This window comes from Emiliania huxleyi, assembly GCF_000372725.1.
Source record: "Emiliania huxleyi CCMP1516 unplaced genomic scaffold EMIHUscaffold_40, whole genome shotgun sequence".
Lineage (NCBI taxonomy): Eukaryota > Haptophyta > Isochrysidales > Noelaerhabdaceae > Emiliania > Emiliania huxleyi.
The window spans coordinates 529,177-554,319 of NW_005198965.1; the positions used below are offsets into that span (position 1 = coordinate 529,177).

Here is a 25,143-nt window from a genome sequence, read left to right on the forward strand (position 1 = left end):
TTTTTTGGGTAGTGGTCTGAGAGGAGGTGTTGGTGTTGGTTTGAAGTTGATGGTAGTAGTGAAGGAGGTAAGGGGGACCGGTAGATTCGACCGAAGCAACCCTTTCAATATGAGATGGCCCGCATCGTTTCGTTGGGACTGGGGCAGGGCGGGTGATTTGAAGTTGAGCTGCGATGATGTTGTTGATGGACGGACCTGTGAGGACGGTTGTAAACCATCCGGGCTGCCTTCCGGGAGCGCCTGGCGGCCGTCCTGGAGGCTGTGCCGACAGAGAGGAGCTGGTGAGCGCAAAATGGCAGGCGCCGTTGATGGAGATCATGTCTGGAAGCGGCTCTGCGGGGACTGGCACTGGTGTTGGTCCAGAAACAGCGACGGCGAGGGTGACGGTGAGCAGGATGGTGAAAACGCAGTAGACTCCGGAGCCGAAAGCGACGCGAGTCTTGGCGCGAGCCACGCAGGCCGCAGAGAGAGCGCAAGCGGCGGTGAACCGCTCGCGAGCGCACACAACGAGCCGGCGGGCGGCAGTGAGAAAGTAGTGGACAAAGTCGACGGTGACGACAAAGATGGAGGTGGCGATGGAGAGGGCGAGCTGGATGATGGGCGGCGCTGAGCCGAAGATGGCGCGGGCGCAGGGGCGCAGGCCGGAGACGGCGCGGGCGCGAGGGCGCAGGCCGGAGGTTGTCGTCGAGAGTGACGGGATCGCCAGAGTAGTCGGTGATCAGATAGGTCATTTTTTCGCTGCTGGGCGTGGCGGAGATGTCCGCCATGACCTCGGGGGTGGAGTGCACCTCACCGTAAGGTACCACGTTTGAGCGCGGAGGCTCAGAGCCGGAGGGTGGCTGGCTCTATGTAGGACTGTAAAGGATCAAAGCACTGCTTCACGCGAACGCTCGCAAGGGACGTAGGACCGTGACAAGATTGAGCACAAGGAAGCTCGAGTATTGACATTGGGGGCACGGCGCGGGATGCGCCGTGCTAGTACACTGTGAGTAGTGTGTAGTGTGTGGAGGGTGGCACAGGCGTCCGACCGAATTCAGACGTATCCTAAAAGTTCGGCCGATTTGGGTCAAAACACTAAAAGCACGGCGCGCCGTAGATTTGGGGCAAAACGACAAAAGTGGGCCCGCCCGGGGCAAAATGGTAAAAGTCGCGCGCCGCAGGCGCGCGAAAATTTTGGACATTCTACTCTCCGGCGGGCGGCGCTCTCCAAATACTCCAAATGTTTGGACACACACCGGCGGGCGCTTTCGAGGCGAGCGGCAGCATTTTTCGAGCCATAGTGTGCGGGAACTACTTTGCCGTTTGCGGGACGACAGCTAGTACTTACTGCACCCGGGGCGCGCAGCGCCGAAGAATTTTTTGAAAAATGCTAAAAGTTGGGCCCTCCCCTGACCCGATCAAAAGCGTAAAAGCACCCGAGGCTCCAGAAACCTAACTAACCCTCAGACTACCTATGGCATTCACTGTGCTCCCGTTCCTGGCGGGTAAGGGCGAGGGTTTCCTCCTTCTTCGAATTCGAATGCGCTTGGAGCACTTGGAGTGCAGTCGTCAACCTCACATCCAGGGCCGGGGAGCTATGAAGCGCACCCAGCGGGCCGGATGATCGGGACTTCTCGTATTTCTTTTGAGCGACCACGCACGGAGTTTGCCGCGATGGCGGCCGGTTCAAGCGAGCCGCCCCGGAATCCGCCTCCACGCCCATTTGCATGCGCAATAGCCAATTGAAGCTGCGGCAATTGGGCCGACCGTGCTCTTGGGGCCGCATTCTCGACTGGTTATAAGAGCATAACCCTCTGGTGCTCACGGCCGAGCTGCTTCGCATTCGGAATCCGAGTTAGTGGCGGACACGGGTTGAGGCGCCTCTGGTGCGTGTGCAGTGCGGATGCAGTTCTCTTCACCTGCCAAGGTCACGCCGATGAACGTAATTTGAGGTAACTGTGAGTTCCACAATCGGCTCTGATTGAGGGAGACGACAGAAAACGGCTCGTGAGGCCGAGGGTGCAGGAAGCGAGTGGCTACACTACTACATGCTATCCTCTTCCGCACGCACCGCAGAAGGCAGGGCTCCCCGGCAGTCTTAGGATGGGTCAGGCGCATCAGACCAGATGCAACTGAGGGCGGCGGGTTGTCACCCTCCCCTGCGCCAGATCACCGTTGGATGCTCATGCGCAGTGCTGCCGACTCATGAGAGGTTTACGAGAAATCAACTCAGCCACACTTTCATAACTCAGAACCTCAGGTGGGCTCACAGCCTCGTGGTGGCACCACCCAGCACACTCAGTCTCAATCGGTCCAACGCTCTTGCTCTACGGACTACAGTGACGGAGTCAGGACGGAGCGGTGTGGCAGAGGCATGGGCAGAGGGCCGGCGCACGTGGGTTGGGGGTCGAAGGTTTGCGCACAGGGGAGGGGCGCTGCCTCTGTCTGGCACGTGTCCGGCGGAGGGTTCGACAATATATACATATACTAAACGAGGAAGATAAACCACGTCGAGACCTCGAGACACGTTCAACCTCACTGGAGGAGAGGCGCGTGACGGACTCAGACCCCGACCCCGAGTACTGGCCCCAATACTCCGCGTCGGCTGGGTGCGGCTGCCCGCACCCAGCTCAGCGCCCCGAGCACGCTCTCGCCGGTGTGGGTGCTGTCCCAACCGAGCCATCGTTGAGAGGCGGCTCTGCGTCGGGATCCGCGGCTCCGCGGGCGCGGCCGCCTCAAAGTCGCCATTAGAGCCGCCTCGATGGGAGCTTGCCACCTTGATGAGCGCGAGGCAATCCGATCAATGTCGCCAGCTGCCAGAGTGGTTGAGAGCCGGGTCGATTTGGAGGGCGACAGCAGCATTGCTCTGGTCACATCCGGCTACTGGCGTGCTATCGCCACGGCAATGGTCGTAGGCTTCGGCCGGTGGCCGCTACTGGACTTCAAGACCGAGCTGAGATGACGGATGGCCGAGCAAGCGAGCGGGAGCAGCTCCTCTCGCTCTAGACCCCTGTTCTTGCGGTATGTCTTTAGGACAGAGTTGCTTGCTGCGCCACGAATGGATCCGCAGCCGGCTCTGGCTGCTTCCTTTTTGACATGCGCCTGCCGCACTTGAATGCCAGCGTGAAGGCGGTCACTTCGTGAACAACGTCCAGCACGCGGGACGCCCTTCACTGACGCACGCGGCGAAACGGGGCCGCAACCACAACGCTCTCAGCGGTCCGCGACGGATTTCGTTCCGTGTGCTAATAGGGATAGCTTCGCAAAAACACAACCCCGGACCCAAGCCGCACAAGCACAGACAGTCGAGAAGGGAGAGACAGCAACGACAGAAGTCAGCGCTGGGTCCGCGTGAAAACGAATCGAGAGAGAGAAAGAGAGAGAGAGAGAGAGAGAGAGAGAGAGAGAGAGAGAGAGAGAGAGAGAGAGAGAGAGATGAGAGAGAGAGAGAGAGAGAGAGAGAGAGAGAGAGAGAGAGAGAGAGAGAGAGAGAGAGAGAGAGAGAGAGAGAGAGAGAGAGAGATTTGGTCTCTAGCTAGAACGAAAGCAGGGACGCCGTGCCCTTCATTCACGGGCGGCAAATAAAACGTTCACGGCCCTCACATTCCCCCGCCCGCCGCTTGTGTAGAAATTTTTATTTGCGAGGTTTGACGTCCGCCGCGCGCCACGTGTCCTCGAGTCGTCGGCGTCGGCAGAATGACAGCAAAGACAGAACGAGGCTACCGCAAACTGCAAAGTTCTCCTCCCTGTCGGCCGCAGCTCTCCTACCTGCATGGCCTGTCTCCCTGCAGTCGCCAACGCCCGTGAGCGATCCTTCCGCCTCACCGTCGCCGCCCTCTCTGCTCGGACACCGTCAGCGCCGCCGCCTTTGCCCTCACGCTGCCGACCTCGCCCTCGTCCTCGGCGCTCGCATCGCCGCCGTCGTCGCCAAAGCTGCATCCCACTCGTGCCACCGCCGTTGCCGCCATCGCCTGACCGCCTCCTCCTGCCACCTCTGCTTCCGACCCTCGCCACCGCCCTCGCCACCAGCCAGGCGTGCCACTTCACCACCCAGGCAGCACCGACGCCCTCGCCGCTGCCACCGTCGCCACCAACACCTTCGCTGCGACCGTCCTCGCCACCACCGTTGGCACCGCTACCCTCTTCAGCCGCCGCCCACTCCAGCCAGCCGCCACCGCCGCGTCACCGCCGCCCTCGCCGCCGCCGCCCTCCGGCCGCCACCGCCGCCGCGTCGCCGCCGTCCTCGCCGCCGCCGCCCTCGACAGCCACCACCGCCGCCGTGTCAAGCGCCGCCCTCGCCGCCGCAGCCCTCGCCGCCGCCGCCCTCGCCGCCGCCGCCTTCTGCTTCGCCGTCACCGCCGCCACAGCCGCCCTCGCCGCTGCCGTCGTCACCTCCGCCGCCGTCGACACCTCCGACTCCACCGCCAGCGCTACTAGAGCGCGGCACGTGGGAGCTGACGGTGATCTTTGCGACCCGACTGCCGTTTTCTCAGTATGCACAGAACTTCATCTACACTCAATGGCTACTGCGAATATGGGAACCCTTCACCGTCGCGGTACAGGAATACACCTCCGGTCCGCTCATGCAGCACTGCGGGCATGGGCAGCGGCCCTGCCTCCCGCATCGCGCGCAGGTCGCGTTGCAGCGCGAGCGCCTCCTCGGTTGTCTCGCGGGGACGCGGGGCATCGCGCTCGACCGGCGACGGGGCCGTGCCGAGGCGCAGGGCTGCCGTCTGGCCGAGCGACGTCCATGCGGTGTCGCCGACCGTCGCGAGGCGGACCCTCCCGCCGATCCCGCCGCTCGAGAGGAGGGAGTCGACCAGCAGCACGCTGGTCCTTCCCTCGGCGGCAAGGTTCAGCAGCAGCGTGTCGCATGGCACGCACGTCTTCCCCCCGCACGCGTGCCACGGCTTGCTACGGCGGGTGATGCCGTCGGCCATTGTCTCGGTGCACGACTCTCGCGTGACAAAGACAGTGAGGAAGTTTCCGCCGGTCGCCATCGCCGCCTTGACCGCGAGCTCCTCGGCATGCTCGTGGAAGCCGCCTGCGGAGCTGTTCTTTGCAGAGCCGCTCGCGAGGGGCGTGACGCCGCAGCCCGCGACGACAGCATCCGCCCACTCCTTTAGCAGCAGCGGCCTGGCGTGAAGAATGTTCCAGTTGTCGGCGGGGAGCGGCGGCGGCTGGCCCTCGCCATCGCTCGTCTGGATCGACTTGAGTAACCCCTGCAGCTGCGCGTCGTCGACGCTGGTGTACATCGTCCACGCTGCGGAAGTGTGGCCGATGCGCGCCCACTTGTCGTCTGTCCATTCGTTGCGGGGCCGCGCGGCACTGGCCTCGGCGAGCTCGAGCGCCGCCCCAGCCGGCATCGGCCTGGCCGGCTCGAAGGGCAGCCGGGAGATGCTCATGTCCTCCTCCCACTCACCGCCGGCGGTTAGAGTTCGGGAGCCGTCGAGCACTTTGCAGGCGAGCTCCTGCGCCTGCTCGCCCGCGCAGCTATAGCAGCTGTCGCCGAGGAGGAAGGGCGTGTTGCGGTAGCTGATCCGTGGCCAGCCGCTCGAGGGCGCGCAGCACACGTGCACAGAGCCCATCTCCTCGCAGAACCCAGCGCGGGCGAATGCGCCGTGGCACCTACGAGACAGAACGCTCAAGGATGGGCGTTCAAATGCAATGCAAGAGCGGTGCGCGATCCACACAGGAGCCGCACCACTTGCAAGGGGCCAGCGAGGTGACGGCGAGCAGCGGGCGCGCCGTGCGCCGTGCCGCTCGAGCGCCTTCAATGTACTCGCGCGCCAAGCGGAGCGCATTGCGCTCGGCGTGGTGGTGCAACGCGTGGTGGTGCCGCGGGCCTTTTGACGCGCAGACCCCGACCAGCCAGAAGTTGCCGTGCTCATCCTCCTCTTCGTACCAAACGATTGCTCCGATGAGGGCGAAAGGTCCGTGGCCACAGGTCGAAGTGGCGGCACTGCGCAGAACAATTTCCTCAGATCGACGCTTGAGCTTCTCGAGACGGCTCCTCTTGGCTTCGGCGGTCGTCGGCGTGGCCCCGCAGGGAAGCACGTGCAAGTGATCCCACCAGCTGCCGCGGAACCCTGGAGGAGGCCCCGCCGGCAGCAGTGGCGGCGGCGGCGACGCTGGCAGCTGTTGCCGCAGCTTCATCAGCCCCAATCGCTCGTCGAGCAGCGCGACGAGCCCCGGCAGCAGCTCCGCCGCCAGCTCCGCCGCAAGCGCCATCGCTTCGGTCGGCTCGTTCAGCCGCCTCTGTGCAACCGCGGCGCTCACTCGCTGCGCGCCGCGTGCGAGAGCCTCGAGCAGCGGGTGCAGCGGAGCGACGTCACCAGAGGTGAGTGTCGCATCCTCCGCCGCCACGCGCTCGATGCACCGCAGCGCAGGGGCCAAGCCATCCTCCGGCACGCTCCACACGGCCGCAGCGAAGCCGCTGCCCACGGCGTCGAGCTCCTGCGACAACGCTCGGGCTTGCATCCGCTCGATGCGGCGGTGCGAGAGGGCCCGCAAGTCAAAAGCAGCCTGTGTCGACTTGCATCCGCCGCGAATGAGTCTGTCCACGCAGTCTGGTCGCGCCAGGCCGCGCACCAGGTCGCTCCCCAGCACCATGGCTCGCTCGACTGGACCGGCAGCTCGGCACGCTGTCTCGGCGATCGCGATGAGAAGCTCGGTGCGCAGGGCTGCAGCCAGACGCGTCATCGGGACGAGCTGCTCAATCGCAGCGGCGACACACTGTGCGGCGGCGCCGAACCACGGTGGTACGGGTACGGGTACGGGGCGTAGCTCCGAGGCGAGCTCAAGCAGTTTGCACGCCTCTTTCGCGCTTAGACATGACGCCTCCTCGAGCGGCTCGCGTAGGTACAGCTGCCAGGCCCGCTGCTGCACCCCCGGGCGCCCCTCGAGCGCGGTCTCGATGCGGTCGTGCAGCCCGCCGAGCGCTGCGGCGGCGAGCGTGTCGCTGGACAGCGCGATGGCGGCCGCCAGCCCGGCGGCGGCGTCGCGAGGCATGCCTGCATCGACGGCGGCAACGTCGCCGGTGCCCGTCTGCACGAGCAACGCGACTGCCGCGTCGCCTGGCGCCGCGTCTGCAGCGCGTGCCAGCGTATCCCACAACAGCGAGCGGGTGATAGCGTGCTCAGTAGGCGCGAGCCGCCGCACGTCGGGCGTCGCGAGCGCCGCCAGCTGGCCGGCTGGCGTGGGCGCCTCGAGGGCGCGCCTCGCGAGCTTCGCCGCGGTGACGCCTAGAGTCACACCACAGGTAGCTCACGCACTGCCGCGCCCTCTCGTCTCCTCGCCTCGGCCCGCCACCTAGATCGACACCGCCGCAGTCACAAACGTGTCACGCTCCACCCGCCGCAATCGTGTCACGCTCCCACCTAAACACGCAATCATGTCACGCTCATCGAACGCTCATCACGCTCGCCTCCCGCCGCCGCCCGCCGCCAGGCTCGCCTCCTCCTCCTCCCGCCTCCCCGCCCGCGCCCTCCGCCCCCTCCCCGCGCGCCGCGAGCCGGGCCAGCGCGCCGCCCGGCTCCATCGCCGCGGCGCCGCCCACCTCGCGCGGCGGCGCGCCGCCGCAGGCCCGCAGCACGTCCGCGAAGAAGTCCCGGTGCTCCGTCGCCGCCTCCAGGCTTGCCACCGCATCATCCTTTGCGAGCCCCTCCGCCACCCTCGCGCCCTCCGACGCCGCCGCCCCCAGTCGCGACCAGGCGACGCGCACGCGCCGCTCCGCCTCCGCAACCTCTGCCTCGGCCGCCGCGACGGCGCGGGCGGCGCGGGCCGATCGCTCCGGCGAGTACACGGTCGCCGCGGCTGTGGGGGCGCATCCCGCCACTATCCGGCGGGCGAGCAAATCCGCAGCCCGCGCGAAGGCAGCCGCTCTGTCGGCCGCGAGCCGCGCCGCCTCGGCCAGCTTCGCCGCCTCGGCAACCTCGGCCGGCGGCCCGCACGCCGCGCCGTACCCCTCCAAGCCGGCGGCGTCCTGATCGCCACCCGACCCCTCCAGCGTCGCTCCCTCCGGCGTCGCTCCCTCCGGCGTCGACCCCTCTGGCGGCGAGGCGACGGCGTCGCCCGCGGAGGCGTCCCCCTCGGCCGCGTCCCCCGCGGCCGCCGCTGCCACCGCCCACCCACGCGCCGCCCCAGCCGCCGGCGGGGCCGCCTCCACCGCCCTCGCCCTCGCCCCCGCCGCCTCCTGCAGAGACACGCAGCGGATGGCGTGGCCGCATAGCGCCGCCGCTTTGCGCTGCCGCCCCTCCCCCTCCTCCGCCTCCGACGAGAGGCTCGCCGTCGCCACGGCCTCCACGATCCCACGCCCCTCCTCCTCGGCCGCCCGCCTCGCCTCCGCCTCGGCTTCCGCCGACGCCCGCCTCTGCCGCGCCAACACCTCGTCCGCCCACGCGGAGGCGGCGGCGGCGCGAAGCTGCCCGGCGGCCGCCCGGACCGGCCGAGAGCGGCGGCCGAGGCGGTCGAGAAGCGGGCCGTGTCCGGCCCGGTCAAAGCGAACCAGCTGAACCACGTCGAGCGACTCTCGCAGGTTCACGAGGTACTTCGCGAGGGTGCACTCGCTCAGCCGGTGGGGGTTGGCCGGGCCGCAGCGGCCGGCGGACGCGTGGCTCGAGTGGAGGCCGCGGGGAAGCGAAAGGAGCAGCGGGAGGAGGGAGGCGGCCTGTGAGGGGTCGGGGGTCAAGGGGGCGTGTCGGGTCGGGTCGTGCGGGGTCGTGCCCCGGGGCGCCACTGTGCTGCGATGGGCGTGGGGGCGGCGTGCTCGCGGTGCGTGTCGCGCGGGCGTGTCGCGCGGGCGTGTCGCGGGGGCGTGTCGCGGGGGCGTGTCGCAGCAGGGGACGCCCGCCCTTCTGTGTGGTGCACCACACGGTCACAGCGGCACCGGACCTCGAGATGTGGAGAGACGAGCCGAGAGGAGCCGGGGAGGAGCCGAGAGGGGCCCCGTGCTGCCGTGGGGAGCCGTGGGGAGCCGACGGGAGGAGGGATGTGCAGAGAGGAGCAGAGAGCCGAGTGAGCCGAGAGACCATAGAGAGGTGGCCGAGCAGGGGCCGGGCAGGGACAGCAGAGAGGGGCCGAGACGCGCAGGGAGGGGCGGAGAGGGCCGGAGGGGAGCCGAGGGGAGGAGAGGGGAGTCGGGAGGAGCCGGACGAGCGGAGACGCACCGAGAGGGAGCCGAGGCGAGGAGCGAGAGGAGTCGAGAGGAGCGAAGCGGAGCAGGGAGGACGAGCAAGGCCCCAGGGGCCGAGAGGAGCCGATGGGGTCCGAGGGGAGGGGAGGGGAAGGAGGGGGGGGGGGGGTTGGGCGAGAGGAGCCGAGAGGCGCCCGAGAAGAGCCCGAGGAGCCCGAGAGGAGCCCGAGAGGAGCCCGAGAGGAGCCCGAGAGCAGGAGGGCGTGGGCGTGCAGCCCGAGAGGAGCCCGAGAGGGGGCTGCGTGTGTGGCGCGGGCGAGGTTCGTCACTCGCGCTGCATGGCGGGCGCCGTGTGGGCTGTTGTCGGTGTGGTGAGTGCGTCGGAGTCCAACGCGCGTGTGTGCCTGAGAATGTGTGAACGTGTATGTGTACGTGTGCTGAGAGTCACGTGTACATGTGTGGGTGCTGCGCAGTCCCGCCGCAGGCCGCAGGAGCTCAGGAGGGGGGGCGGTGTCGTGTCGGGTCGTGCCCCGGGTGCTGTGATGGGCGTGGGGGCGGCGTGCTCGCGGTGCGTGTCGCGCGGGCGTGTCGCGCGGGCGTGTCGCGGGGGCGTGTCGCGGGGGCGTGTCGCAGCAGGGGACGCCCGCCCTTCTGTGTGGTGCACCACACGGTCACAGCGGCACCGGACCTCGAGATGTGGAGAGACGAGCCGAGAGGGGGGGGGCGTTGGGCGAGAGGGGGGGGAGGAGCCCGAGAAGAGCCCGAGGAGCCCGAGAGGAGCCCGAGAGGAGCCCGAGAGGAGCCCGAGAGGAGCCCGAGAGCAGGAGGGCGTGGGCGTGCAGCTCAGGGGATCCCGAGAGGGGGCTGCGTGTGTGGCGCGGGCGAGGTGCGTCACTCGCGCTGCGTGGCGGGCGCCGTGTGGGCTGTTGTTGGTGTGGTGAGGGTGTCGGAGTCCAACGCGCGTGTGTGCCTGAGAATGTGTGAACGTGTATGTGTACGTGTGCTGAGAGTCACGTGTACGTGTCGCAGTCCCGCCGCAGGCCGCAGGAGCTCAGGAGGGGGGGCGGTGTCGTGTCGGGTCGTGCCCCGGGTGCTGTGATGGGCGTGGGGGCGGCGTGCTCGCGGTGCGTGTCGCGCGGGCGTGTCGCGCGGGCGTGTCGCGGGGGCGTGTCGCGGGGGCGTGTCGCAGCAGGGGACGCCCGCCCTTCTGTGTGGTGCACCACACGGTCACAGCGGCACCGGACCTCGAGATGTGGAGAGACGAGCCGAGAGGGGGGGGGCGTTGGGCGAGAGGGGGGGGAGGAGCCCGAGAAGAGCCCGAGGAGCCCGAGAGGAGCCCGAGAGGAGCCCGAGAGCAGGAGGGCGTGGGCGTGCAGCTCAGGGGATCCCGAGAGGGGGCTGCGTGTGTGGCGCGGGCGAGGTGCGTCACTCGCGCTGCGTGGCGGGCGCCGTGTGGGCTGTTGTTGGTGTGGTGAGGGTGTCGGAGTCCAACGCGCGTGTGTGCCTGAGAATGTGTGAACGTGTATGTGTACGTGTGCTGAGAGTCACGTGTACGTGTCGCAGTCCCGCCGCAGGCCGCAGGAGCTCAGGAGGGGGGGCGTTGTCGTGTCGGGTCGTGCCCCGGGTGCTGTGATGGGCGTGGGGGCGTGCGTGTCGCGCGGGCGTGTCGCGCGGGCGTGTCGCGGGGGCGTGTCGCGGGGGCGTGTCGCAGCAGGGGACGCCCGCCCTTCTGTGTGGTGCACCACACGGTCACAGCGGCACCGGACCTCGAGATGTGGAGAGACGAGCCGAGAGGGGGGGGGCGTTGGGCGAGAGGGGGGGGAGAGGAGCTCGAGAAGAGCCCGAGAAGAGCCCGAGAGGAGCCCGAGAGGAGCCCGAGAGGAGCCCGAGAGGAGCCCGAGAGCAGGAAGGTGTGGGCGTGCAGCCCGAGAGGAGCCCGAGAGGGGGCTGCGTGTGTGGCGCGGGCGAGGTGCGTCACCCGCGCTGCGTGGCGGGCGCCGTGTGGGCTGTTGTTGGTGTGGTGAGGGTGTCGGAGTCCAACGCGCGTGTGTGCCTGAGAATGTGTGAACGTGTGTGTGTACGTGTGCTGAGAGTCACGTGTACGTGTCGCAGTCCCGCCGCAGGCCGCAGGAGCTCAGGAGGGGGGGCGGTGTCGTGTCGGGTCGTGCCCCGGGTGCTGTGATGGGCGTGGGGGCGGCGTGCTCGCGGTGCGTGTCGCGCGGGCGTGTCGCGCGGGCGTGTCGCGGGGGCGTGTCGCGGGGGCGTGTCGCAGCAGGGGACGCCCGCCCTCCTGTGTGGTGCACCACACGGTCACAGCGGCACCGGACCTCGAGATGTGGAGAGACGAGCCGAGAGGGGGGGGGGGCGTTGGGCGAGAGGGGGGGGAGAGGAGCCCGAGAAGAGCCCGAGAAGAGCCCGAGGAGCCCGAGAGGAGCCCGAGAGGAGCCCGAGAGCAGGAAGGCGTGGGCGTGCAGCTCAGGGGATCCCGGGAGGGGGCTGCGTGTGTGGCGCGGGCGAGGTGCGTCGCTCGCGCTGCGCGGGCGAGGCTAGTCACTCGTGCTGCGTTGCGGCGGGCGCCGTGTGGGCTGTTGTTGGTGTGGTGAGGGTGTCGGAGTCCATCGCGCGTGTGTGCCTGAGAGTCGTGTGAACGTGTGTGTATGTGTATGTGTGCTGTGCGCAGTCCCACAGGAGCTCAGGCAGCGTCGTGGCGCAGTGTGGCGCGTGTGGTTATGCCGCATCTAAAAAGAGCCGCACTGTGGAGCAAGCGTCGTCGAGCTGCCGCGTCAGCAGCACCGTGCGGCACGCGGCCAGCGCCCTGCTGCACAGCACCCCGGTGGGGGTCACCGCCGAGTCGGCCGCAGCCCGCGCAGCGGGCCCACGCCCAGCCTCGAGCGCGAGCGCTCGCAGCGCGCGGACGAGCGACCCCGCCTCTGCAGACAGGCCCTGGGGCAAGGCACACTGGGGCTCCTCTGCGAAGCGCAGCACGTCCTCGCACTCGGACAGCGCAAGCGAGCCCGCCGCGACCGCCAGCCGCTCGTCGACGTGCCGCGCCGCAGGCCCCGCAAACGGAGGGGGGATCTGCGCGAGCATCCGCGCCGCCGCCTCGGGAGGCAGCAGCAGCCGCTGCAGCGCTTGCTGGACGGCCTACTTAGTCATTGGGCGCCCTCTGTGGGTGCTGCTCTGACGAGATTGAGCGGCGCCGGGCGAGAGAGGGCCGACGCGAGCCCGGCGTAGCGTCCGTGAGGCACCCGCCGCGCAAGCCGCACCAGCTCGTCCGCGCCACCCCCTCCGGCCTGGACGGCGTCAAAGTCGGCGTGCGTCACGGCGCGGCGCTGGAGCGCGGGCAGCGCCGCCGACGCAACCTCGACCCCCGTCACGGCGCTGCCCTCCCTCTCCTCCTCGTCGACGCAGCGAGCGATGTGCTCGACGACGGCGCGGATGTAGGCGAAAAGCTGCTGCGGTGTTCCCACCGCACCTTCGCCGATGCCGCACTTGTCGACGTACAGTATACGCCAGGACAGCGCCGCCGCGCCCGCCGCCGCGGCCTCGGCCCCGCCCCTGGCCGCCCCGCGCTCCACCTCGTGCCCCGCGTGCAGCGCTAGGAAGCACGCAGCGTACCGAGCCGCCTTGCTCGGAGTCAGGCAGGCGCCCTTGCCCGGTCCGCACAGCGTCGCCAGCCCGGCGCACGCCGCCTCCGCGCCGATGGCGCGTGCAGTGACAATCAGCACGCGACCGAGTCGCTCCACCATCGCCCTGTTGCTGAACCACAGCGCGTGCGCCTTGATCTGGCAAGTTGCGACCGACTGGGCGAGGCGCGCGTGCATGAGCAGAATGAGCCGGCGCTCGCCAGCGGTGCCCGTCCAGGCATGCCACCTCTGCCCGGCGCTGGTGGGGAGGCAGCGGCTGGTAAGGCGCTCCAGTTCAAGCATCAGAAACTCCTGCCGCGCACGTGCCTGCTCCCACTCCTCCCCTGCGGGTACCGCCGCCGAAAGCGCCGCCGTGAGCTTCTCCGTCGTGTTGGCTCCGAGTAGGAGAGACACCGCCGCGAGCCCGTCGGTGCGGGCTCGTTTTGGGGCCGGCTCGCCGTCCGGCCCGTCGGGACCTCTGCGGCATCGCTTTGTTTTCACCATCGGCTCGCCCTGATAGGCAAATCGGGTTGCGCACCATCGCTCAGTGCGGGAGGGTACAATACGTCGCGGGAAGTGTGGACGGCGGCTATGAAAAAAATAAGAAAATTTTCCACGTTGTCGAGGCTTTTTGCATCGGATCGGGCGACGACGAGACCCGCCGCTGGCATGTATGCCGCCGACGACGACAATCAAGCATGATTCCGCCCTGGCTGCCTGCCGCAATATGAGGCGCCGTCTGTGGGTGCTACGGAAACCGATGCGGGTATCGCTGCCAAGGCTCCAAGGGGAGGGCTCTACCTCTATAGTGTCTGTAGACGAGAGAGACGAGAGACGAGAGAGGCGGGCTCGGTCCTCGCACCTCGGTCGCGCTCGCGTCGAGGGAGGGGCGGGTGCGTCCGCGCGGTGTTGTGGTCTCGCCGCTGAGAGTGACTGAGTATGGCGGCCGCCGCACACGGCACACACGCCGAGCGCACTCTCATCTCTCTCTCTCTCTCTCTCTCTCTCTCTCTCTCTCTCTCTCTCTCTCTCTCTCTCTCTCTCTCTCTCTCTCTCTCTCTCTCTCTCTCTCTCTCTCTCTCTCTCTCTCTCTCTCCCGAACTTCCGCTCCGAAAAAGTGGGGTGACCGGGCTAGGGCTCTCTAGTCCGTAACCCGATGCCGAGCGTCTGGCCAACTGGGTGCGCTTTTCTTAGCTCCCCGGTCCTGAACGGTAGGTTAATGATTGCACTCCAAGTGCTCCAAGTCCGTGGCTGTGCGCGAATCCGAATCCGAAATGGACGCAAGGTCTCGCCGGGCCGTCATCTGCGACGCGGAGGGAGCAGAGCACCGGCTCACCGGCTGCCACGGAACGGCCTGGGGGTGCCAGCCGCCCACCGTGCCTCTGAGGCATCGCGCGGGGCGGTGGGGACGCGCGCACGTGTATCGGCGGTGTGAAGATTTCTTCTCGCTCAATATAACAAGGTGTCTGTTTTGTGTGAATTCGCTAACGAAATATCCACAGACAGCTGAAAGGGTGTGAGGTGTGAAATCATTTAAGGTGGTTTTGAGAGTTTTGTCCTCGGACGACAGCGGCGACCCCGACGACGAGGAGGGCGGAGAGTCCGGCTCCGCGTCCGAATTCGACCTCGAGGACGGGCCGGACCTCGCTCCACGGTGGCCGGCCCCGGCGCGGGGCGGACTTCGCTCCGCGAGGCACAAGATGAGCGACATCCCCAAGTACGAGCTCTCCTCCGTGTCGACGAATGGCTTCAAGGCGATGCTGTCGGACGTGATCGTTTATAATTATATGGTCATGGAGGGCGAGGCGGGGCTGCTTAAGCTGCTCGAGGAGCTGGGCAGCGACATCCATCCCGCCATCTACGGGGTCATCCTCGACGGTGACGCGAGCAAACAACAAAAGCGCATCTCTCTCTCTGTTGTGCGAGGCGTGAACCGCGCCATTCGCTCTCACCTGGCAACCCTGTCTTGCACCTATTTTGGCGCTCTGATCTCGAGTGCCACCCTTTGCAGCCCTGTGATCTTGACAGCACCCCTCTCAGGCCTATGATCCTCAGCGTGCCCCCTCCATCCAGGTCTGCTGATGCCCACAGACCCTGCCGTGGGTGCTTGATCCTGAGGCGCGCCCCCGCCGGTGCTGTGATCCTGAGAGGGGTGTCTGTGATCCTGAGAGAGGCTTATCTGGCTCCCGCACGCGCTGGCGCGAGGCATGGCGCATGCAACGCGCAGCAATGCTCTCCTCGCCCCACCAAATGCGACCGTCCTCGCAGCCGACAGTCCACCGCCTGCTAAAGAAGCACTGCGATGAATGCGGCACCGGCGACGCATGGCAGGCTGGGGTCATGACGCAGTTATAGGGTGTTGTGTGCCGTCAGAGGGACTCTCTGTGTGTCAGTGATAGTCAGGGCCGTCCATCAGAGCTCCAGTATGCAGTAAGCTCGTTGGGTAAGCCGCCAGGCGCTGAGCTGCTGCGGTGATAGCAGCCCCTGGGCAGCTTCTTGCAGTTGCAGGTTGGGGGTGCACTCGTAGAGGGCTTGAGCGGCCGCGGCGCGTGCAGCAACATCTGCGGGTGGGCGGCTTGCGCTGGAACCTTCCCTCCGCCATCGCGTAGTCGGCCCGCGGCGTTGCGCGCGTCGACTTCCTCCTCCCCTCCCCTCCATCGGCTGCTTCCACCGGGCGGAGAGCACAGTCGCGAGTCATCTCCGTCCCCGGTGTGACGGTACGGGGGAGAAGTAAGCGGGGTGATGGCGCCGATGAATCCGGGCTCTGAGCACGCCTACTGCTGACGATCTATGTAGCTAGTGCGGTGGGGTCTGGGATAAGATGGTGAGGTGGGATAATGATGGTGAGGTGGGAAGGGAAGGTGAAGGTGGGAAGGGATGGTGATGGGTGGGAAGGGATGGTGATGGGTGGGAAGGGATGGTGATGGTGAGGTGGGATGGTGATGAGAAAGAGGTGGGACCGACGCCGAATAACTTACGGATTTTACTTTCGAATCCGTATCGCGCTTGTTCACAGGAGAACGACAAGTACGACTTCGATCCTCAAGAGGACCTCATCGACCAGCTTCACCTGGACATGGGACGGATTTACGCGACCTTGAGAAGCAGCCACGGTTTGGCTTCCTCCCGGCGATGGCGAGTCTTTCGGCGCCCTCATGGCCGAGTCTTTCTGCGCCAAGCAGGTGGTGCACCGCGTCACCGCCTCAGTCTCAACGCGGAGGAGTACTCGATGGTGGTGATTCTCCGCATGAACCGCGCCTTCATTGGAGTACATGCGCAAGCACGAGAAGGACTATGAGCCCCGGCAAGTAGGTCTCCATCGAGTTTGATTCGCAGTCGTTCGCGGTTCGAATTAGTTGATAATCGCGCGAACTTGGTGGGGCGGTTCACGAACCAGTTCTCGCGAACCCAGTTCGCGAACCGCCGCGCGAACTTGGTGGGGGCGGTTCACGAACCAGTTCGCGAACCCAGTTCGCGAACCGGCGGTTCACCGCCGGTTCGCCAGACTCGGTTCGTTCACGGTTCACGGTTCGCGGCGGGTGTCGCGGGAGGAGTCGGTTCACGGATCACGGTTCACGGACTCGGGGTGGGGGCTAGTCGGTTCACGGTTCGGGGTTCACGGACTCGGGGCGGTTCGGGGTTCACGGACTCGGGGCGGGGGCTAGTTGGTTCACGGTTCACGGTTCACGATTCCGGCGTGAACTGAGAGGCCTGGACGAGACCGTGTGTGGGGTCTAGTGAGGTGTCTATGGACGCTCTCCTCACAGGCTAGCTGCCTACTGCTAGCCCTAACTCGCACTCACGGGTGATGACAATTCATTGGGTGAGTGTTTGCGAGCAGAAGCGCGTGTGCTAGTTCTAGGCCGCACGTCGTGGCACTATGACGGAGTTAGACGTGCGGCCGCAGCGCGCCCGCCGCAGGCTCGGCGGTGCGCGCGTGTTAGCGAGAAAGTTGCGGGGAGAGCCATGCCCGACTTTTCGAAGGCGAGGCCTCTGCGACGAGTGCCAGCCGCGCTGCGGAGCCACGCCCTTCGAGCCGCGTCCCGTCGGCACCGTCCCTGAGTGCGTCCCACCTTGGCGGCACACACTCTCGACGAGGACAGTCCTGCTGACGAGAACGTGTCGCGCGCCGGCGACGGTTGCGGCGGGGAGGTTTGTGTACGAAGCGACGATGGCACGACCGCCCTGCATCGAAGGCCGGGCAAGGGGTCGGCCCGCGCACGTTCCGCGAGGAACAGGAGGTCCCCCCCCCTCCCCCGGCCTGAGCAGCTACGGGTGGAAGGCAGCCCCTTGAGTCGAGGGCGGCGCGACCATTGCCCTGACTCAAAGACCAGCTAGCTGGCCCGTTCAGTTCAGATGGTCTCGCCGCCCCGCTCCGCGTCGCCCGCCCGCCGCGCCGCGCCGCCACCCGATGATTGTTAATTCATTATTAATTAATTAATAAGTAATTACCCCACCCGCCGCCGCGCCGCCCCGCCCTGCGTCGCCCGCTGCCTCGCCGCGCGCCGTCGCCTCGCGCGCCGCGCCGCCGCCCGATGATTAATAATTAATAATTAATACCCGATGATTAATAATGTGTGTGTTTGTGTGTGTGTGTGTTTGTTTGCCCGATGGCAGGGAAGGGCAGGGCAGCCGCGAGCGGCAAGTGGCGTCGGCGACGCGGCGAGGACACGATGGTGACGCCCACAGCGCAGCGTGCGCGGCAGCAGCGCCGCCGGCGGCCCCACGCCGCATCAGAGGCGCTCTGAGTGAGTCAGGCTGCGCTGCATAGCCTGCTGAGCACGCTCCCGACGAGCGGCGCGCCACGCGGGCCCGCCGCAGGCGACGCGGGCGGCGAGCCGATGCGTGCGCGTGTCGTAGGCGTAGGCAGCGCTGGCGAAGCGAGGCGGCCGGCGCCGGCCCCCAGAGGCGGTTGCAGCGAGAGAAGCAAGGCAAAAGATACTGTTGAAAGAGTGGGGAGCAGCCTGCCGTCGAGCAGCGCGCCGCGCAAGCCCGCTGCCGGCGACCCGATCGAGAGCTCGTATCATGGTACTATTCAACGCGCCATCGTGCCCGAGACGGCCCGCCCTGTCCCTGTAGGCCTTCCCAGAGAGCTTGGCGATGCTGTACAGAATGCCGAGAGCATACTGGGCAGGCTCCCGTCGAGCGACGAGCCATGCTGGCTCGTGGCGGGCGGCGAGCTCGAAGACCCGCCCGGAGCTTCGCCCAGCCCGGCGGGCCCGCCCGCACGCCCGCGGCCGCAGGCAAGGAAGGCAAGCTTCCCGGCGTCTATGCCAAGCGCTCACATGCCAAAAGACACCTCGCAGCGCGCGAGGCGTCACCGGAGCGGTACGCCTCGGCGCCGCGAGAGCAGCCGGTCTGCGTGGGCACCAAGCGGCCGCCGGGCGCCTCCGCACCGACGCGCGACGGGGGCGCCGCGGCAGCAGAGAGCCCTCCACCGCCATACCGTTTTTATGGCGGGTCCACCCTCTCGCCGGCGGTGTGATGTTGTGATCAAAGAGATAACCCCAAATGACGTGTGAGTGTTAGATTTGTTTGGTATTGTATTGCTAAAAAATCTCTTTCAAGAGAGATATTTCCCATTTCGTGCACAAACCAGCCAACCTCCGGCGTGGATTAGCAGGGTTTGGACGGTCGCGGCCGCTGCCGCTCTCCCCGCGGCGCGGCGATGGGGCGCACCGTTGGCTCGTGGCCCGTCCACCCTGAACGAGGCTCCTGTCCGCCCTCGGCCGGCCGATCCGATCGGCGGGGAGCCGCCTCTGCGGCCGACTCGCCGGCCCGACCCGCCGCTCCGGAGCGGCGGTGCGCGCCAGCACAAGTTCGCTCCGCGAGCGAGGCGGGGCGATCCGCGCGTCGATCTCAACTTCGCCCTCGACCTCGACGGCTTCCAAGAGCGCACTCTGAAGCTTGCCTACACTCTCTACGAGAGCTCGCGAAAGCGTCTGGAGATTTGCGCTCGACGACGGGCTACCGGCGTCGACCACAAGAACTTGCCGCTGCGGCCAGTCAAGGCACGACCGTGCGGCCCCACCGCCTGCAACTGCACGATCGACTACCGCCACTTGACGGCGCCCAACATGATGGGAATCGATGCGAGCATTGTGCGCGCCACGCCCCAGCCCGCCCCGCCCCCCGCCCCCCGCCCCCCGCGCCCGCCCCGCCCCGCCCCTTGGCCGCTCCGCCGCGCTACCACCGCCGACGCGACGCCGCCGCGCTGCCACCGCCTCCGTACCGCGCGCCGCCTCGCTCGCGCCGCCACTCCCAGCACCTCGTCACCGCCACCCGCCCCGACACGCCGCCTGCACGCCGCCAGCACTGCGCCGCGACGCGACGCGGCGCCGGTGCGCCGCGTGCACGCCGTCGCAGCGCGCGCCACCGCAGCGGCGACACGCGCTCCCACCGCGTCCCTGGCCGCATCGAAGGCTGATCCCCTCGCTCCCTTGCCGCGCAGGCGGTCCGATGGATGAAGAACCACCGCGCGAGACTCAAGCGCGCGCGCCAGGCACGGGAGCGCCAGGCGCTTGCGCCCCCGGTGGCGCCCCCAGCGCGCTGACGCTGCTGCCACAGCGCACTGAACTTGCTGCTCGCTCTCTTGTGTACCGTGACTGCTTTGTGCGCTGTTGATAGAGTGTGTGCGCGTTTCTGCATCGCCACACATGAATACTCCCATGATCCTATTGTGTCTTTGCTGTGAGGAAACGGCCCCGCACCCGTTTTTCGCGTCTCGCCGCCAGAATCGGCCTGCCGGCCTCCTTTTCGGCTCTTTCTGCTACCGAATATATAGCGACAGCGACGTGTGGGTGTGGGTGCAGCGCGGCTGTGCCAGGAGCAGGACCGGGGCTGGAGGGCGCTCGGGAGCATCCGGTGTCGTCAGCCGCTTCGGCAGGGTCGGCCACGGCTTTTCAGTTTATGCGCTGGTCCGCACGTCATACCCGTGTCGGTGATACCCTGCTTTGCTCGGCGCTCGGCGGTTCGGCGCCCCGCGCCCGGTGGCACTGGAGAGAGGAGCGGCGGTTGTCGAGCGCCTGCTGTGAAGGTGGCGGTGTGCTGCAGAGCGGGGTGGCGCGGGGCCAGAAGGCGGCAGGAGACAGGAAGGTATAGAGATTTGACGCGAGACGGCGACCGTCTTCGCGCCGCGACGGGCGACGGATGATGTCACGGAGTAGCGTCTCGCCGTGACGCAGCGGCGCCGCATCGTCAGACCCGAGGCGCGCCCTGTCGAAGCGCGCGTCGGCAGGTCCACCATCATCGAGCCAGGGTGCCACCAGGTGGAGGTGGTCAGCGGCGACCGCGGCCGCGATCGCGACGGGAATCACGAGGCCGGAACCCGCCGGCTCTGCAGAGACAGCCACCTCCCCCAGCTCGCCCGACGAGGTGCCTATGCCGCTGCTGTCGGCTGTGCTGCTGCGGCCCGCCGGGCCGGTCGGCACCGTCGGCACCGTCAGCGTGTCCCGGCTCTGCTCCAGGAGTTGCAAGCACGCCGCCCACTCCTTGCCCCTCTTGCGGTGACACAGCTGCTCAGCCGTGTCACACCGACGCACTCTGCTGTATTGATCACGATCGCAACCACGCGGCCGTCATGCAACGCGCACTGGCTTGGGCAGCAGAAGGAGGCGCCGTGCAGATCAAACTGCCAGAGGAGGGCCTCCTTGTGCTCGACCACCAGCGCAGGAGAGGTCAGTGTTTTCGTCGTCCGCCGACGATCGCTCTGCAGCCTCGCTCATCTCTAGTGCGGCACAAAGGCGACGATTGACGCCGATCACGGAGGAGGCGACGGCGAAGCACAAGCAGGCGGGCTCTCTATGCGAGCTTGTCTCGACTTGTCGCGGCGCCGGCTTTGTCTTTTCTTTTTACCGGTTGTCCGAGATATTCCCAAAACACATTAACACAACAAAGCTCGATACTCGTAGACACGGAGAGAGAGAGAGATGGTCATATTGGAGTGACACAGACTAGACACTCTTCACTCAGCCAACTCGGCTGCCACACGATTCAATGCTCTGCAACTGAGACTCACCCGAGACCTGCAGGCTGCTCGTCAGCACTGCTGCACCAGTGGACACACAGGCAAGCTCACACGCGTGTCTGCTAGGTCGGCGGAGCTTGGTTGATGGGGGCGGCACCGCCCTGCGGAGAGCGGAGAGGGCGGCGCTCGCCTCTCCGGAGTGAGCAGGCGGCAGAGCGGGCGTCAGACACGTGAGCGAGCAGAGTCGGGCGATCGACGCGTGTGCCTGGATCTTTCGCGAGCAGACGGTCGTCGGCGCCGGGAAGACGGGAGAGAACCAAGCGTCCGGCGTGCGAGCGCGGGCTGCGGAGGGCCGGGGCGCGTGTGCCAAGGACGCGCTGCCCGCGCGACAAATCACCGGTCGCAGCGCAGCCTTGCCCGCCACGCCGTGCCGGCAGACACGCGCGCGGGAGGTGCGGAGCGGGCTCGCGGTGAGTCGAGGTGGCCGAGACGCAGGACCGCCCGTGCGGCGAGGCTCCAGCAAGCGACTGTGCGGGGGGCGAACGGCGTGCGGGTGGGCGGTGGGCCGCGAGAGAGTCACGCAGCGGCGCAGGTGGGGCCGCAGGCTTACCGCAGGCTACGAGGAATCGGGCCGTCGAAGGCAGATACGAGGCGCAGCGAGTGCGAATACAGGAATAACCCGCACGCAACGTGCCGAACCGACCCGCGTGCACGATCGGAGCACCTCTGACGCGGCGCGAGAAGCGCTGAGTTGAGGTGCCGCGGCCCGCGGCTGCAGCGTGTCGAAACGGCGCTTTCGGAGGCGCCGCGGTGGTCGCCGAGCGCGCGGAATCGACGAGAAAATATGACGGCGTGCCGGCCGTGGGCCCGGACGACGGCGCTGGCGAGCCGGACCGAGGCCGCGGCATCACGGTGGCGAGCAGGAGGGGCTTAGGCTGTTTTCACGTGGAAGCGTAGGTGAGCCGAGAACGCAATTCTGGGTAAGGTTTGCTGGGGTGGCCCCCTCGGCCAGCTGAAGCTCTCGACTCGTCCACCTTGCTCTGGACTATGCCGACCTCAAACCACCCAGCGCCAGCAACGACGTGCCACGGCTCGCCACGCATCTGTTGCGACCGACGACGTGCCCGACGCCGTCCCGCGGCCGCCAGGAAGAGGCCCGCGCAACCACTTCTGGGACCCGCGGCCGCCGGGCGTGTGGCGGCACAACGAGTCGAACGAACCGAACCAGCGCAGAGCGGCGCGTCTCACGAGCGCCCGCGGCCGCCACGCCGCCGCCGTCCGCGGCCGACGGTGGTCGCGAATCAACGCGGCGCGGTGCACCGCTGCGCCTGTCCTTCCGCGCCGCTGGACGTCGGCCGAGAAGACCGCTTCCCTCTGGGGACCCGACTCCGCGAAGATCGCGCGCGCGTCGTGAGTGGCGGCGCGCGCGCGATCTCTGTTCCCGGGCACGCCGGTCGCAGTGACATGGGCTCCCAGGCTCAAAAGCGCTCAACAGCGAGCTGCTCCTCCTCCTGCCGCCGCTCCGCTCACCGAGACAACTCGGTGCCGCCGTTCTCGCCGCCGCCGCCGCCGCCGCCGCCTCGCGCCTTGCCTCCGTCACCGCCGCCCTCCATCTCGCAGCGGCGCGTCCCTCTGATGGCGCGGGCTCCTCGCTCGTTGGCGCCTCGCCGCCGCCCCCCCTCTCGCCGCCGCTCCGCTCGTGGCCGCCCCATCCCCTGTCAATCCCGCCGCCTCCCCTGTCAATCCCCCCCACCGCCGCCACCGCCTCGCGCGTTTAGCGGGCCTTTAAGCTTAGGAATCCTAAATAGAGGACAGCCTATAAAGTGTGAGTCACACACACACACACACACAGCCTATAAAGAAAAGAAACGCAATGTCGAAGGTGCCACCTTATCAACCACAAAAATAGGCCCGCGCGTGCTGCGCGGGCCCGGCGAGCGACTTGAAGTCGCAGCACTGGCAAGTGCAACCCGCAGGCAACGCGCCTCTGTCGGAGAGCGACCGTGCCTCGTTCCGCTTATGATGTAGAGTTTGTTGTAGAGATTTCACGTTGTAGAGCGCCTCTATACATCGCTCTACAACGGGCGTGCGCGGCCCCGCCAAGGCCTACTACATCTCCCTCCTCAAATGCTGGTCAAAGCTTGTGGCCTGCAGCCCGGACCTCGCCGAAGCCGAGCGCTCCGGCGGGGACGGTGCACGAGACGCCGCCGTCAACGCGTACAGAGCCGCGCTCTCCAGGCGGGACGAGGCGGCCTCCATCCGTGCTGCACGCGACGACAACATCTACTTACTACTACACCGTGCGCGGCGGCAAACTCTCTGAGTTCTACCCCAAGGGCGTTAGCCTCCCCACTTCTGAGTCCCTTCCAACACCGGAATCAGTCATCGATGGCACTTGCAAATCAGGAAGCCCGCACGCGCGGGCGCTTGCTGCCATCGAGACTATCTGCAACTGGTTTGACCCGCAGCAGTTCCTGCAGAAGGAGTGGCGCGCCCTCGACGACTACACGGCAGCCAACTGGCAGCCCGGCGACACCAAAATACGTCTACGCGAGTCCATCTGCTACGTATCAACTGCGCAGCCTTACGCGGGGCGGTGGCTCGACACAAAACTTGACGGCAGCAATGCCACATGCATTCCAGACGACATATTCATCGGCGAGCTTCAACGCCGAAACGGCCTTCACCTCTCGCAGTGCCGCTCGACCGTCACGCGGGCACTCGAGCTTGGGGACACAGACGGTGGTGCAAAGGACTACCATGGCGACTGGTTCCTCAACAACGCCGCCCGCCGACGCCCACACGACGGCGTACTTCGCGCCTGGTACGATTGTGTCCACGCCGTCTCCGTCTCCCGGCCCGTTATGGGAGTGTGGTGGGGATCGGAGTGGTCTGACCGTGTGGAATGGCTCTGGTCCGAGGCCCTCTGTAGTATCGTGAGGCGTCCCTCTTCTCTCGCTCGAGAGATGGTCATCGCTGGCTCGTGGCGGGCGGCGAGCTCGAAGACCCGCCCGGAGCTTCGCCCAGCCCGGCGGGCCCGCCCGCCCGCACGCCCGCGGCCGCAGGCAAGGAAGGCAAGCTTCCCGGCGTCTATGCCAAGCGCTCACATGCCAAAAGACACCTCGCAGCGCGCGAGGCGTCACCGGAGCGGTACGCCTCGGCGCCGCGAGAGCAGCCGGTCTGCGTGGGCACCAAGCGGCCGCCGGGCGCCTCCGCACCGACGCGCGACGGGGGCGCCGCGGCAGCAGAGAGCCCTCCACCGCCATACCGTTTTTATGGCGGGTCCACTCTCTCGCCGGCGGTGTGATGTTGTGATTCAAAAAAAATAGGACCGCTCGCAGAGGACCATTGGGTTTGTACTATTTACTACGAAGGCGCTCTCAAAAAAATAACGGGCCGACTTGCAACCCAGCAGAACGCCCCTCGCGACCTACTTGAAGTCGCAGCTCCGACTCGGCAGCTTCTCAACACAACAGCCGAGCTCCTGCGTTCCATGAGCCAGCCGTCGCGGCCGGCGCCCGCCCAGCCGCGCGCCTCGTGCGCCTGCACCGCCTGCCGCCTGAGCAAGGTGCGCTGCGACCGCAGCGCAACCAACCAGCGCTGCAGCCGGTGCACCCGCCTCGGGCTGGTGTGCCAGCTGGCGGGCATCAGCAAACGCGGGTCGAAGAACGTGCAGCGCGACATCGCGCGCCTCGGTCCCGCCGTGCGCAGCCTGCTGCAGTCGGAGAATCCCCAGGCGCCAAGCGGCGGTGTGGCGGCGTCGCTCCAAAAGGACTCGTATGGCTATGACGACACGCCAATGCAGTGGAAGGGGCCGCGCTGCCCGTCGATGATCATGGCGCACATCGAGGGCGCCGCCGGCCGCATGGCGCTGCTCAAGCACTGGCTCTTCATCGCGCTCCGCTCCCGCTCCTGCGCGACGGTCCGCGCGCGTGCACCCGCGCGACTGCACCCGCACCCCCGCCCGCCGCGGCCTCTGCCTCCCCGCCGCCGCGCCGCGCGCCCGCCGTGGCGCGGCGACCTCCCTGCGTGGCCCTCCTCCCAAGAGAGACGCCCGCCGCCCGCCGCTGCCGCCCTCCGCCGCCGCCGCCCGCCGCCGCCCTCTCCACCCGCCCCGCCCGCTCCCGCGCAGGTCGGCAACGTGATGCTGCTCGCGCACACGGGCGGGCTCACGCTCGACAACATCCTCGAGCTGGTCCACACCTTCGACGCGGGCGAGGCGGTCGTCCACTGCCCCACGCCCCCCTTCATCGCCGAGTGGGAGGCTGGCAACGCCGCAGTCTTTATCCGAGCGCAGGCGGCCGGCTCGCGCAGCCCCGCAAAGCCCCTCCGCCGCCCCGTCCGCCCAACACCGGTCGCAACCGCCGCCCACCGCCCCGCTCGCGCCCCCCTTCTCCTGCTCGCTCCGCCCCCCTTCCCGCTCGGTCCGTCCCAGACCC

General features: G+C 67.5%; 4 protein-coding genes across 4 annotated transcripts; 2 read left to right on the forward strand and 2 right to left on the reverse strand.

Annotated features, from left to right (window-relative positions):
* Window positions 1–9,507: 9,507 nt before the first annotated feature.
* EMIHUDRAFT_65860 (hypothetical protein) lies at window positions 9,508–11,225 on the reverse strand (the record flags this gene model as incomplete). The annotated part of the gene is made up of 4 exons (XM_005770214.1): window positions 9,508–9,606; window positions 10,071–10,115; window positions 10,605–10,649; window positions 11,091–11,225. Coding segments are annotated over 4 exons (324 nt in total), but the record flags the coding sequence as incomplete, so codon positions are not given.
* A 7,127-nt stretch (window positions 11,226–18,352) lies between these two features.
* On the forward strand, window positions 18,353–19,424 carry EMIHUDRAFT_436322 (hypothetical protein). The gene is made up of 2 exons (XM_005770215.1): window positions 18,353–18,839; window positions 19,190–19,424. The coding sequence occupies exons 1-2, from the start codon at window positions 18,407–18,409 to the stop codon at window positions 19,360–19,362; spliced, it is 606 nt and encodes a 201-aa protein (XP_005770272.1). The 5' UTR covers window positions 18,353–18,406; the 3' UTR covers window positions 19,363–19,424.
* A 2,332-nt stretch (window positions 19,425–21,756) lies between these two features.
* On the forward strand, window positions 21,757–22,286 carry EMIHUDRAFT_436326 (hypothetical protein; the record flags this gene model as incomplete). The annotated part of the gene is made up of 2 exons (XM_005770216.1): window positions 21,757–22,090; window positions 22,137–22,286. Coding segments are annotated over 2 exons (480 nt in total), but the record flags the coding sequence as incomplete, so codon positions are not given.
* A 192-nt stretch (window positions 22,287–22,478) lies between these two features.
* EMIHUDRAFT_209851 (hypothetical protein) lies at window positions 22,479–24,388 on the reverse strand (the record flags this gene model as incomplete). Its single annotated transcript, XM_005770217.1, has 3 exons — window positions 22,479–22,504; window positions 23,848–23,914; window positions 24,254–24,388. 3 exons carry the CDS (start codon window positions 24,386–24,388, stop codon window positions 22,479–22,481), a joined length of 228 nt encoding a protein of 75 aa, XP_005770274.1.
* Between the last annotated feature and the right edge of the window lie 755 nt (window positions 24,389–25,143).

Bases quoted from the DNA above. Each gene is read 5' to 3' on its own strand.
- EMIHUDRAFT_436322 (XM_005770215.1), top strand. From the start codon at position 18,407: ATGGGGCGCACCGTTGGCTCGTGGCCCGTCCACCCTGAACGAGGCTCC. The intron at 18,840-19,189 runs GTGCGCGCCACG...CTTGCCGCGCAG, and splicing joins TGGGAATCGATGCGAGCATT to GCGGTCCGATGGATGAAGAA.